Source organism: Eretmochelys imbricata, chromosome 7 (assembly GCF_965152235.1).
Source record: "Eretmochelys imbricata isolate rEreImb1 chromosome 7, rEreImb1.hap1, whole genome shotgun sequence".
Lineage (NCBI taxonomy): Eukaryota > Metazoa > Chordata > Testudines > Cheloniidae > Eretmochelys > Eretmochelys imbricata.
In genome coordinates this window covers 58,271,438-58,285,340 of record NC_135578.1, presented here as the reverse complement: position 1 = coordinate 58,285,340, position 13,903 = coordinate 58,271,438, and the positions used below count along the sequence as shown (strand labels likewise).

Sequence of the window (13,903 nt, the reverse complement as noted above, 5' to 3'; positions counted from 1 at the left end):
CTCTTGCTTTGTAGCAGGAGTAAGACACCAGAAATGTTAATTCATTCACTATATTAAATGTAACAAGCTGCATTAACAGAATAGTTTGCTTCCTTTGATGTATAAACAAAGCCTAGTTTTTCAAAGGTTCTTCCTCAGCTTGTTGGGTTAAGCCTTGTCTTCCTTGTTGTTGCTAGAGAACTCCTTCAATGAGTAGAGAAGTGGAGCAGGAGGTTTTTCGGTCCTCAAACTGATGGGTATTGGGAATGTTTGAATCTTTAATAAAGGCAGCTTTCCCTGCAAGTGTATGTCAGATGTTTGAGTTAAATACGTTAAAAAACAAAGAAAAAAAATAACCCCAAAGAGTTTTAGACAGTCTGATTAGATTCTCCCTCCCCTCTGAATTTCTGGGGTTTCCATACCTAGTTTCTTGATGTCATCCTGCTAGTTCTCCCATCTTCCATAAAGGCCTCCAACAAAAATAAGATAGACAAGAGCTGATATTTCTAATATATATAAAAAGAGAGAAAGACATTAAAAATGTCTTTCACGCCTTCTTTGTACATCATGAAGAAACACACCAGGGCAAAATACATGGAAAGTCTATTTGAAAAGAGAATTTTATAACAGTGAATGCTATAACAAGTCAATCAGACCAGAGTGGAAACTGCCTGAAGCCCATATACCGAGCTTTGTAAAAGGAAGAAACGTGTGGTCAGTTAATAAAAGACCTGGGACATGGTTGTAGCTTCTCTCTGTTTCTTAGGTGAACGGAGTTGATGTCACAGCATTCTCCTTTGATGAAACCCTGGCGTTGCTGCACAGCTCTCCTCCCGATCTGAGCCTGGTAGTTGGCCGGGTTAACGAGGACCCCTATGCCTCTGTTAGACCAGATGAGATTCCTGAAATCACCCTCACAAAAGGCGACAATGGACAACTGGGTATGTGGTGTGGAGACTGAAATTTGTCCCTTCCTTAGGCCAGGACGATGCTAGTGGTAAGCTGCATGAGAACTGGCACAGTCCTAGATTTGTGCAGTGGTGGGTTAGCTTGCCAGTTTCCCAAAGCCATTCTTCAAGCTGGCCCAGGTCTGTAGATCTTTGTTGATCACGCAGGGAGCTGAACGCTGCTGTTCCTGAAGTCAGGGCAAAACATCCATTGTGGCAGTAAGATCTGGCTTTAGATATATTTTCTGGGGCATCTCTGTAATATCAGATTTTGGGATGTCAGGGGCTTAGGCCAGATGCCTAGATGTTGGCGTCTACCATCAGCTGAGATACATGAAGCAACATTAGACCAAAAAAACACAAGTGTGTGTTTGAGAAGAAGGGTGGTCTGGTGGTTAGGGTGCTAGCCTGGGTCTTTGGTTTAATTCTCTGCTCTGCCACAGATTTCCTGTGTGACTGTGGGTGAGTCACGTCATCTCTCTGTGCCTCAATTTCCTCGTCTGTGCAGTGGGGATAATAGTCCTGCTTCACAAAAGTGTGGAGGTTAAATCAATTCAAGAATGGTGCTGATATAATGAGAGCTGTATAAATACCTGGGCTAGTCTGATTTCACTAACTATCAAATAACAACTCCAGTAGTTGGGTGCAGGTAGGCCCTTCATTGTTTTGTTCTTACCTTTCTCTCAGTAACATGTCCCTGTGCTTCACTGTCCCAGCCCATACTCTAACATCTAGTCCAGCTGGTGCAGGTTTGTTCTTCACAGGATATTATCCAGTGCTTTGTCCAGCCTAATGTCAGTGGAGCTGAGTCTCCTGTGGGAGACTGTTCCACTGTCCTAGTCTCACGCTAAGGAACGTTCAGAAACCACTGTGACATGATAGAGTTATCTGTATCCTTCCAGGCTTGAAGTTAACAGGAGGAGCCGGGAGCAAATTGCAGGGTATCTATGTGCTTGAGATCGTGCCAGGCTCTCCTGCCAGTATAGAAGGCAGTCTGCAACCACGGGATCAGATTGTCTACATCTGCGGGCTATGGACAGAGGGCCTCAGCCTGGACGATGCAGTGCGAGTGTGTGAGGCTGCTAGCCACAATGTCTGCATCAGGGCAACAAGGTAAATCTGACTCTGTGATGCTTTAATGAGACTTCCGCAGGTTAGTGCAGGGTGAAGTGCCCCATCTCCCTCTCTTCTCTCTTCCTCCTAGTCTGTTGCTGCTCCTCTCTCCCCTTTTCCGCTGCTCTGTGAACAGTGCAGCTCCTCGGTGGCTGGTGGGATTATGACATCAGAGGTAATTTGTTGATTTAGTGGGCAGTCATGGTGGAACACAGATAGACATGGCTTTTGGACATTGGATCAGATTCTGGCCCCTGCTTTAGCCCTTTAGGGCTGGCATGGGACCCAGAATCCCCTGGAATGGGGAAATCCTCAGTTTGCTAAAAGATGGCATAGCTGGCTTTGTGCCACCCACTCCCAATCCTGATAGCATACGGGGCATGATGGAGCAATTGCTAGCTGGTGGAATGACCCTCTAGGAGGATGTTGCAAGTCAGTAGAATTTAGAGTAACCCTGAGACTGTTCTAAATTATGCGTGGGGCTGAGCCAGCCTTTACTGGAATGGAAGTCCCGGGAGTGCAAAGATATGTTAAAGCAGAACGCGGGTGCTGCTGGTCTAACTCATTGTGCTGAACTCAGTTAATCTTTATTCTTTCATGCTGCGTTATCTAAAGCACTTCAGAGAAATGAATTAGGGCTGTATAACTCACCTTAAAACACCCCTTTATGACTGACTTTCTACAAAGCATTTGGTGGTTCCTGTATGCAAGATGATGTATACAATTAAATTGTATTTTAAATCATAGGCACGCAAATATTCAGTTCACACTGGGTGAAATTCCCTCCAATGGTTTTGCCAAGACGTGCATTTTACCCACAAAGAACTGCACGTAGTCAATGAAAAACTTCCTGTTGCTAAGATCTAGCTTTCAGGCCTGCTCAAACACCAGCTTGAAGGAAAAAGTATGACAGCAAGTTGAAGTCTAGAGATAAATTCATTCTGCACCATTTGATTGTAGATCTAGATCTGAACTGTACCCAAGAGTTCGGAAGGAACTAAAATATTCAATTGCAGAACTAACTGTGGTGTGTAAACTATTGCTTCAGTCAGTCTCTGTACTAGATGATTGGAGGATAGCTGACATGATGCTGATTTTTTTAAAAGGCTCCAAAGTTGATCCTGGCAATTACAGGCCAGTACTGCTAACTTCAGTACCAGGCAAATTGGTTGAATCTATAGCAAAGAACACGATGATCAGACACATAGCTGGTATTTTGGGAAGAGTCAACATGGCTTTTGTAAAAGGAAATCACCAATCTACTACAATTCTTTGAGGATGTAAACAAGCATGTGGACAAGGGTGATCCAGTGGATTTAGTGTACTTGGACTTTCAGAAACCCTTTGACAAGCTCCCTCACCAAAGGCTCTTTAGCAAAGTGAACTGTCATGGGATAAGAGGGAAGTTCCCCTCATGGATCGGTAACTGGTTAAAAGATAGGAAACAAAGGATGGGAATAAGTGGTCAGTTTTCAGAATGGAGAGATGTAAATAGTGGTGTCTCCCAGGGGTCTGTACTGGGACCAGTCCTATTTCAACATATTCATAAATGATCTGGAAAAAGGGGGAAACAGTGAGGTGGCAAAGTTTGCAGATACAAAATTACTCAAGAGAGGTTACAGAGTCACCCAATCACTAAACTGGGTGACTGGGCAACAAAATGGCAGATGAAATTTGATGTTGATAAATGCAAAGTAATGCACATTGGAAAATATAATCCCAACTAAACATACAAAATAATGGGGTCTAAATTAGCTGTTACCACTCAAAAAATCGATCTTGGAGTCATTATGGACAGTTCTCTGAAAACATCTGCTCAGTGTGCATCAGCAGTCAAAAAAGCTAACAGAATGATAGGAACCATTAGTAAAGGGATAGATAATAAGACAGAAAATATCATAATGCCACTATATAAATCCATGGTATGCCGACACCTAGAATGTTGTGTGCAATTCTGGTCACCCCATCTCAAAAAAGATATATTAGAATTGGAAAAGGTACAGAGAAGGGCAACAAAAATTATTAGGGGATGGAACGGCTGCCATACAAGGAGAGATTAAAAAGACTGGGACTGTTCAGTTTAGAAAAGAGATGCCTAAGGGGGGGCATAATGCAAGTCTATCAAATCATGAATCGTGTGGAGAAAGTGAATAGAGAAGTGTTATTTACCCCTTCACAAAGTACCAGGGGTTACCCAATGAAATTAATAGGCTGCAGGTTTAAAACAAATAAGGAAGTACTTCACACAATACACAGTCAACCTGTGGAACTTGTTGCCTGGGGATGTTGTGAAGGCCAAAATTATAACTGGGTTCGAAAAGGAAGTAGAGAAGTTCATGGAGGATAGGTCCATCAATGGCTATTAGCCAAGATGGTCAGAGATACAACCCCATGCTTTGGGTGTCCCTAAGCCTCTAACTGCCAGAAGCTGGGACTGGATGACAGGGGATGGATCACTTGAGGGTTGCCCTATTTTGTTCTTTCCCTCTGGGGCATCCAGTGCCAGCCACTGTTGGAGAACAGGATGTTGGGCTAGATGGATCATTGGTCTGATGCAGTATGACTGTGTTGTGTTCTTATGTGCAAATTTGTCAAGTGTACCCATCAGAGATACAAAGCTGCATACTTTGGATCCAGAGCTAAACTCTCCCAAAGTCTGTCAGTTTTAGGAACTTTCAAGGTGTGAACATCTTCTGTGAGAAATCCTATAAAATAAGGCTCTTTGCAGGATCTCCACATTAAATCTTGTGAGATTTCTCTTCCTTGAGAAATCCCTTTGCAATGAAGGCTCCAAAGCATGTGATCTGTTGGAACAGGGGTAAAAAGGTGGGCCACACTGATTTCACATGAGCATGGCCCGTGAAATGATTGTGTCTGCAGTTGGCATGCAGGCATTTACACATACAGATTTACTACCGTGTTGGTGTGAGTGGGAGAGGTCAGTCTTGCTCTTAGTAGCAAGTCATATTGCTGTGTTGGCATCTGTTATGTTCATGACATACACACAGAGAAGTTAGAGTGTTTTGGTTTTTTGCTTTCTGGAAGTAAGAAATGTAACACTACTTTATATTTTAGAATCCAGCACCCTAACACACAACAACCAAAACCAGAGTGAAACAAAGCAGGCTGCTCCCTGAGGCAGGCAGGCACAACTCAATTCACCTTACTCTAGGCTGGCTTTTTGCAGACTTCCCAAAGAGAATCCAGATCACACAACTTCCCTCAGAGCCCCTAACCTGCAAGCAGGACCCTTACAATGTAAAGTAACAGCATGTAATTTTAACACAGTTTTTCCAACACATGGCAGCATCTGAAAAAGAGAATCTTGTAATCTCAATCTGCAAAGCTTCATCTCAGTCCTTTGCCATTACAGACCACATTCATGGCTGGAATCATAGAGGGTGAATTGAGAGGAAGGAGTTGGTTACAAAATGTAGGACCTGACTTGGGCTGCTCAAATGTGCCTCGGGTCAGTCTTTCAGAACATGGAGGGTCTCCACAATGTAGGCCTTAGCTCAGGCTCCTGAGGGAGGGGGAATCTCCAATTTAGATGTCATTGTTTTTCAAGTAATTTCACGGAGCTAGTTATTACTAGAGGGCCAAGTTCTGAAGACAGTGGGGTTGCAGGAGGATATAAGGGAGGATTTGATTCTAAATTACTTTAAATATTAAAATAATTGCTGGTGAATCATTTACTGAGGAAAACATTTCTAGTCCAGGTGGCAGAATTCATTCTAGACTATGATTAGTGCAGAGAGACCCTCATTTTCAGGGTCCTTCCTCCAAGGGGTTAAGAAATATTATGACTGGTGGAAGCACCTCACTCACCCCAGCCTGTTGCCCCATATTTGATTAATAAGTACCAATGTGAACTCTCAGGTTGTAGGTGGATCATCCCAGGTGACTCGAGTTCAAATTCCTCCCAGCCACCTGGCTGGCCATCCAATTATTCCTTGGTTGTAACCTTCAGGCCAATTATCTTAGTACAAACTTCTCCTTAGTACTTTAAATGTACTTTGGGAAATGTAGCAAGCTGCATGAAACTTAGAGGGAGGAGCACAGCTTGCAGGAGGGAAAGATCTGGAGGAGGTATAGGGACTGGGGCATCGGCGGTCAGGCCTAATGGTTAGAATCAGGAGCCTGGAACCAGATCCAGGTGCCAAGTCAGGGGTCAAAGCCAGAGTCAGTGTAGGGCATAGGAACAGGGACCTAGATCAAGGCAGGAAAGCAGGAACTGGGAACTGTCGGGGTCTGGGATAAGGAGGACAGGAAAAGGTAGGAAGGCAAGTAGGCAGGGTCCGTAGTAGCAGCCAGCCAAGGAGCCCTCTAGTTGCTCAGACAACTTCCTTTGCCTCTTTCTGGTTTAAGTAGAGCTTTCCAGCCAATCAGTGAAGCTGGACAACTCCCCCAATCAGGAGCTTCATGCAAGCTACAGCCTCACTGGCCCCCTTCTCCAGTTGTTCAGGTGAGCAGATGGATGGCAGCTGTGGTCTGAGCACTTCCTGTGGGCCTGGATTCGAGGCCCATGATTGCTTACAGGAGGCACCAGGAAGCCAGACTGTGTGCACATGGCTGGCATGCCTGCTGCCATTGCAGCACCTCTGTAAATAGTTCTCATAATAAAGAGCCAGTTTAGTATTAGAAACATGGAGTCCTTGCTTATTATTACCCAGCAGGCAGCGCATGAAACAGGAAACACCCATACCACCTAACATAGATGGCTGTGATGTGAGGAAGGTAGTGGTGAAGGTAACAAGGAGACATGGACAAACCAGTCTTCTCCTAGGTGGAGCAGATAGCAATCACTTCATTTTCAGCCCGCACCCATTGCCAAGCCATTGTTTTCTAATGCAACTTAAAAGGTGTGGATGAGAATGTCAGCTTGTCCTGTGGAGCAGTGCTGTCATTACACTGAATGCATGGCAGAACAATTTGTTGGCAAATATTTATAGTAGCTATGGATCCAACCAGCAAAGTTTCATCTGGATTTGGATCGAAGTTTTCCCAGTGTTCCAGTTAAGATCTGTCTGACAGATCTGGCCCCAGTCATCAAGTTCAGACTCAGACCCAAACTCCCCAAATGACTGGGAATGTTTGTTGTTTCAGTTTGGGTCTGTTTCTTATCAGGAGAAGTGGTAATTTTTTCTGATCCAGTAGCTGATTAACTGTAATTTGTAGTTAATGTTTCACTCCTGGGTTACCCATCTATTAGGAGGCAGTAACTTAGTTATCTCTTAGCAAAAGATTACTACAGAGATCGGTATGGGAGAGATTATGCCTGGGGGGGGGAGAAAAGTGGGTTAGGAGCTGGATGGGTTATTCCAGTGATACTCAGACTGAGGCTCGGGAGCCGCAAGTGGCTCTTTAATATGTCTTTTGCGGCTCTCTGCAGCACATGATATTAAAACATGGTGTGATTTCCTTGTTAACTAATCAGGATGCTTTTTCTATATCACTTGTTTCCTTGCTCATGAAGAGCTGTTGAATTTATAGTAGTATAGTAAATGAACCAATAAATTCACATGACTGTGGCTCTTTTGGATAATGTTGATTGCTAATCTGGCTCCGGAACCACTGAGGTTTGAGTATCACTGGCCTGTTTCCATCTGTTCAATCAACAGAATAAAATGATGGTGTGTAGGATGCACCCTCTTCCTTGGTGTTGCTCTTAGCATCATTGTTGGACTCTGAAGCATCTTACAGATGCAGCAATGGGACCGAGAGGAATTTCTCCTCTGCTCCTGCTCTTAGCAGGTGCAAACCAAACTCAGTGACCCCAACCATCTATAATTACTGCCTTCTTTTCTTAAAGGTGAAGTGAAATGCTTAAAAACAAAGAAAATAGTACAAGATCTCAAATAGAAACCAATTCTGTAGAGACTCAACAATTGGGATCAGGGTCTAACTATCCTCAGAGTCATGGGTTGTTCAGGCAGTAATTAAAAAGCATTTACTCCTTTGTATACTTGCCAAGACCTGACTTTACAGTTCTGTGGTTTCCCAGGCTGCAGCTGGCCTAGGGAAGTAACCAGGGCATGGCGAGCAGGGAAGCTGCCCTCGGGTGCAAAGCTACAAGGGCAGAAAAATGGGGTGCTGGGGGGGGGGAGCATGTGGGGTCATGTGCCCTCCCAGATTTCTGCCTTTTATTTAGCACTGAAGTTTTCAAACTGCACATGCGCCTCTAGCGTCTCTCATCAGGTCTTGAGTCTTTTTGAATTTATTTTGGTCCCTGATTCAATGAAGTGTGTCTGCATAGGCTATAGCATGATACCCCAAAACGGCTCCTACAGATCTCAGCAGGGCCTGCCCACAACATTTTGGCACCTGAGGCGGGGAGCTCAAGTGATGCCCCCATGCCCCCTCGCTTGGGCCAAAACTTTGAAAGGTCTCAATTCTGCCTTCTTCCTGTTCTACTCCTCTCATGGTACTGCTCTGCTACCTACCCCAATAAAGGAGAGCTAACAACTTAAAATGCCTTGTTCAAAAATTTTAAGAAACACTTAACTTTCAAACACCTGAACAGCAAATGTAACTTTTCTTGTCTGCATAGGAAACACTGGCATTTTTACCTGTTTGAATAATCAAAGTGTTTTCCGTGCCTTCTTGGTTGCAAAGATTTGAACTGCTTCCTGAAAGTCCACAGTCTGGGCCAGCTCATGCTCTATTGAGATGGTTGCAAGGCCGACCAGCCTCTCCTGCATCATTGTGGAGCATAGATGTGTCTTTATTAACTTCAGCTTGGAGAAGCTGCGTTCTCCACTGGCAACTGTTACAGGCAGTGTTAGAAGTATGCGCAGAGCAACAAAAGCATTTGGAAAGAGGGTGGTCATCTTATTTGTGCACATATATTCCAGAACAGCCTTTGGAGTTGATCCTGCTGAAATGTATCTTGAAAGGGCTTTCAGTTCATCACCTAAATCACTTGCATCAATATTGTGCATGTCAGCATGTGTCAACACTGTCTCTAGTGCTCTGCATTGCTGATGTAGGTCTTCTTCAGGTATAGTGAGGAGTTTTGGAATATTATACAACATCCCAAATATATTGCTGTGTTCCTTGAGCTCCAAGAAACATTCTTCAACTGACTGTATTGCACAATCTAGCACCTGGTTAAAGAATTCAACTTTGAATTTTGTTGTTTGGGGTCTCTTATGAGATCATCCCATGCCTTGTAATCAAAATGTCTTCTTCTTCGGTGACTCTTGTATTCTTGAATGGGTGGGAAAATAGCTTCAGTGTGAAGTTCCTCTGCCAACTTCTGTGCACTCTTCAGAACGTTTTGGAATCCCTCATCTGACCGGTAAGACTGTAGGTATGACTTTGATTTGTCCAGTTGTTCCATTGCTCCAGCTATATCAAGGTCAACACCTTGGAGTCTTTTGCGTACAACATTTATTTCAAACAGTATGTCATGCCACAACACTAAGTCACACAGAAATTTGAAGTTATGCATGTTTCTGGTGATTCCATTTTCCTCCACCACTGTTCTCCCACAAACAGTTCCTGTCATAGCATTATCCTCCATAATGGCAACTATGGCATCATCTATCTTCCCAATTTGGTGTTTGATAGGCTTTATCGCCATCACTCGACTTTCCTATTATGTGACACTCAGTGGTTTCAGTGTCAGCTATCACAATTCCTGTATCTTCCAGTTTTTTAAGAAGCACATTTGTCATACCAGCTCCTGTAGTATCATCAATGACAATAAATTCTCGAAAAATGCTCTTTGACAGTCACCATTGCAGGGACATTTTCACTAGGTTCTGTTGTTGTTACAAAACACACCATTAAAGTCATTTGTTCCATATGGCTGATGTCAGGAGTGCAGTCCAGAATAACAGAGTAATATCTTGCTGACTTCAGATCTGCCACAATCTTCTGCTTTTGTTTGACTTTTGTTGCCAGTAACTGTATGATCTCATTTTGAATTGTTTTTCCAAGGTAGTGGTGTGTGTACATTTCTTGGGTGGTGACTCTTCTTAGATGCTCCTGGAGTACAGCATCCAACTCAGCCATCAGCTCCATAATTTTAAGGAAGTTTCTATTGTTTGGCACATACAGCTGATCTGAAGTGCCACGCAGTGCTAGGTTTTGGGTAGCAAGTATTGTCACAATGGCAACGAGCCTTTTCAGAACATTTTGCCAGTAAAGAGACTCTGATGCAATCTTCTCTTGATGCTGATCATCTATGGTGGCCTTTAACCTTAGTCTCATCTCAAGCTCTTTCCACCTATGGAATGCTCTCTGGTGATTTGCTGCCTTCTCATGGCATGCCAGATTTCTAGCCAGATTTTTCCAGTCCTTTGTTCCTGTAGAACCCAGGGTGGCTGGAACATTAGACTGGAAGAGTTTGCAACAAAAACAGTATGCAGCATTCTGGGGTTTTGAGTACATAAGCCACGGCCTCTCCACTTTGTCACCATTGGGGATTTCACACCAGTAATGTGTTGGATGGAAACTTCTATTTTCATTGTCTTTGGGGAACATGACGTTTTTCACTTGCTGTGGCCCATGCAGTACAAGGAAGTCTCTCAGGCTACTGCTCAAGTGGGTCCATGATCCTGGATCATCTAGACGTAAGGAACTAAACTCAGCAGCAGCTGTTTCTTGCGCCTCCACCACACTCTTCTCTGATCTACACTTTTCTTCAGGAATGTGCATGGTTACATCCATTTGACATGGAGATATGGATGCTGCAGTAGCTGCCAGGTCACCTGCACTCTAACTAATTGGAAGATCAGGCATCTCCTCACCAGGGCCGGAAGGTTCACCATGAACATTTGTGTCTATGTATCTCAGGAGAGCTCCTTCCTGCTTAGATAGAAAAGCTTCCTTTGCTTTCTTCCTTTTTCTGACTGCTGCCCCAGAGGGGTGTTTTTTTCTTTCACTCATGACTGCTGTTCTGTGCCAGCTATAGGGGCTCTCAACACTCAGTTGAAGGGAACAAATAAGCAGGCTGGTAGCAGGGCCTGAGTGAGGGAAGATATCAGCGTCTTAAGGTCCTAACTGGCTCCTACTACTGCAGTTGACTGCCTGTTCTCCTCAAGTGGGTTCAGGGAAGCAGCAGGAAACAGGAAGCTCCCTGAGAAGCTGGTATTAATCAGTCCAGGCTCCTGGGGGTGCTAGAGAGGTACATAAAAGGCTCCTCCTCCTCTCTCTCCCTGCAGTTACTGCCGCTTTCTGATATTCCCTCTCACCTTTTCTCCTGCCTGCCTGTTATGTCTCTTGTACCCTCCTTCCTCCAGCACAGCACTCCACCCTCTCTGCGCATCTAGAGCAGAGAGAATACATATGCACCACCAGCAGACACAATTTTCTACACTCTGGGTCCTAGTGGTGCCCCCCCACCCCACAGTCTGGCACCTTAGGTGGCCGCCTCAGTTCGCCTCATGGTGAGGCCAGCCCTGGATCTCAGGTGGAAAATCAAATAATATAAACAGACCAAAAAGAGTTACCTTGCTTAAAGAGCTGACTAGTGAGTCTGTTGCAGTATGCTCAATGGGATTCCCATGAAGCTTGAATAGTTTATCATTATCCACTATTTGTATTATAGTAGCAGTTAAAGGCCCCAACTGAGATGCACATGCACATAGGTAGAGACACCCACTGTTCTTAAGAGCCTTCAATGTAAATGGGCAAGCCAAACAAATGGTAAATGAAATGAAGGTTATTATCGACATGTTACAGATGGGGAACTGAGGTTGGATTCAACCAAATGTACTGTGGATGAGTCCTACATTGAGACAGACAATATATAACAGGTGCTTTCTTTCTCAAACATATATAATTAAGGAGTATTGCTGTTGGGTAAATATGGAATAAGAATCTATACATTCATTATAGGTAAGTTCTTTATAAAAACATGACTTTAAAAATAACATAATAATAGACGTACACTTGTAAAAATATTACTAAACTATATGCATTTTAAACATATAGTAGTCATACTTGCATTACCAAGTCTGGAATTCTTAGCATTCAGAACATTTCCTTTTTTTGGCAGAAATGGCAATCCAGTGGTTCCCACAGAGCAGCAGAATAGTAAGTAATGCTAATTATATTTTTATTTATGGGTTCACAATACAGGTCTGAATGTGGGAATCATAGACTCATAGAAATGAAGGGCTGGAGGGGACTTCAAGAGATTATTAAGTCCAGTTCCTGGACTGAGGCAGGACGAAGTACACCAAGAACCTAGACCATCCCTGACAGGTGTTTGTTCAACCTGTTCTTAGAAACCTCCAGTGATGGGGATCCACAATCTCCCTTGAAAGCCTGTTCCAGGGCTTAACTGCCCTTAGAGTTAGAAAGTTTTTCCTAATATATAATCTAAAACTGCCTTGCTGAAGATTAAGCCCATTACTTCTTGTCCTAACTTTAGTGGACATGGAGAACAATTGATCACCATCCTCTTTGGAATAGCCGTTAACATATTTGAAGACTGTTACCAAGTCCCCCCTCAGTCATCTTTTCTCAAGACTAAACGTGCCCAGTTTTTTAACCTTTCCAAGTAAATCAGGTTTTCTGAACCTTTTATTATCTTTGTTGCTTCTCTCTGGAGTCTCTCCAGTTTGTCCACATCTTTCCTCAAATGAGGCACCCAGAACTGGACACAGTGCTCCAGCTGAGGCCTCACAAGTGCCAAGTAGAGTGGGACAATTAACTCCCTTGTCTTACATAGAACACTCATGTTAATAAACCCCTGAATTATATCAGCCCTTTTTGCAGCTGAATCACACTGTTGATTCATATTCAGTTTGTGATCCACTATATCTCTCAGATCCTTTTCAGCAGTACTGCCACCTAGCTGGTTATTCCCCATTTTGTAATTGTGCATTTGATTTTTCCTTCCTAAGTTCAGGACTTTGCGCTTGTCTTTATTGATTTGCATCTTGTTGATTTCAGACCAATTCTCCAATTTCTGAAGGTGGTTTTAAATTCTAATCCTGTCCTGCAAAGTGTATGCAGCCACTCCCAGCTTGGTGTCACCTGCGGACTTTATAAGCAGACTCTCCACTCCGTTATCCAAGTCATTAATGAAACGATTGAAAACTACCGGACACAAAACAGACCCCTGTAGGACCCCTCTATATACGCACTCCTAGTTTGACAGCAAACCATTGATAATTATTTTTTGATTATGGTCTTTTAGTCAGTTTTGCACCCACCTTATAGTAATTTCTTCTAGACCACATTTCCCTAGTTTGCTTATGAGACTGTCATGAGGGACTCTGTCAAAAGCCTTACTAAAATCAAGATATAGCATCTCTATAGCTTCCCCCCATCCACTAGGCCTGTAACCCTGTCAAAGAAAGAAATTAGGTTCATTTGGCATGATTTGTTCTTGACAAATCCATGCTGGCTATTTCTTCTAATCCTATTATCTTCTAGGTGCTTACAAATTGATTATTTAATAATTTGTTTCAAAAAGAAAAGGAGTACTTGTGGCACCTTAGAGACAAACAAATTTATTTGAGCATAAGCTTTTGTGAGCTACAGCTCACTTCATCGGATGCATTTGTTTCAGTATCTTTCCAGGTATTGAAGTTAGGCTGACTGGTCTACAACTCCCTGGGTCCTCTCTGTTCCTGTTTTTAAAGATAGGTACTATGTTTGCCCTTCTCCAGTCTTCTGGCACCTCACTCATCCTCCATGAGTTCGCAAAGATAATTGCTAATGGTTCTGAGATTGCTTCAGCTGGTTCCTTATGTACCCTAGGATGAATTTCATCAGGCCCTGCCAACTTGAATACATTTAACTTATCTAAATATTCTTTAAATTGTTCTTTCCCTATTTGGCTTGCATTCTTTCCCCCTCATTGTTAAATTAATTGTGTTGAGTGTCTGATCGCCATTAATCTT

The 13,903-nt window shown here is 43.3% G+C and overlaps 1 protein-coding gene across 1 annotated transcript in view; it reads left to right on the top strand.

The window, feature by feature from the left end:
* The window catches only part of FRMPD2 (FERM and PDZ domain containing 2), an 86,547-nt gene that overhangs the window by 59,587 nt on the left and 13,057 nt on the right, over nt 1-13,903 (top strand). Inside the window, exons 27-28 of the mRNA XM_077822827.1 lie at nt 746-920; nt 1,829-1,995. Of these exons, the coding sequence (XP_077678953.1) occupies nt 746-920; nt 1,829-1,995 (342 nt within the window). The remainder of the gene's footprint in view (nt 1-745; nt 921-1,828; nt 1,996-13,903) is intronic.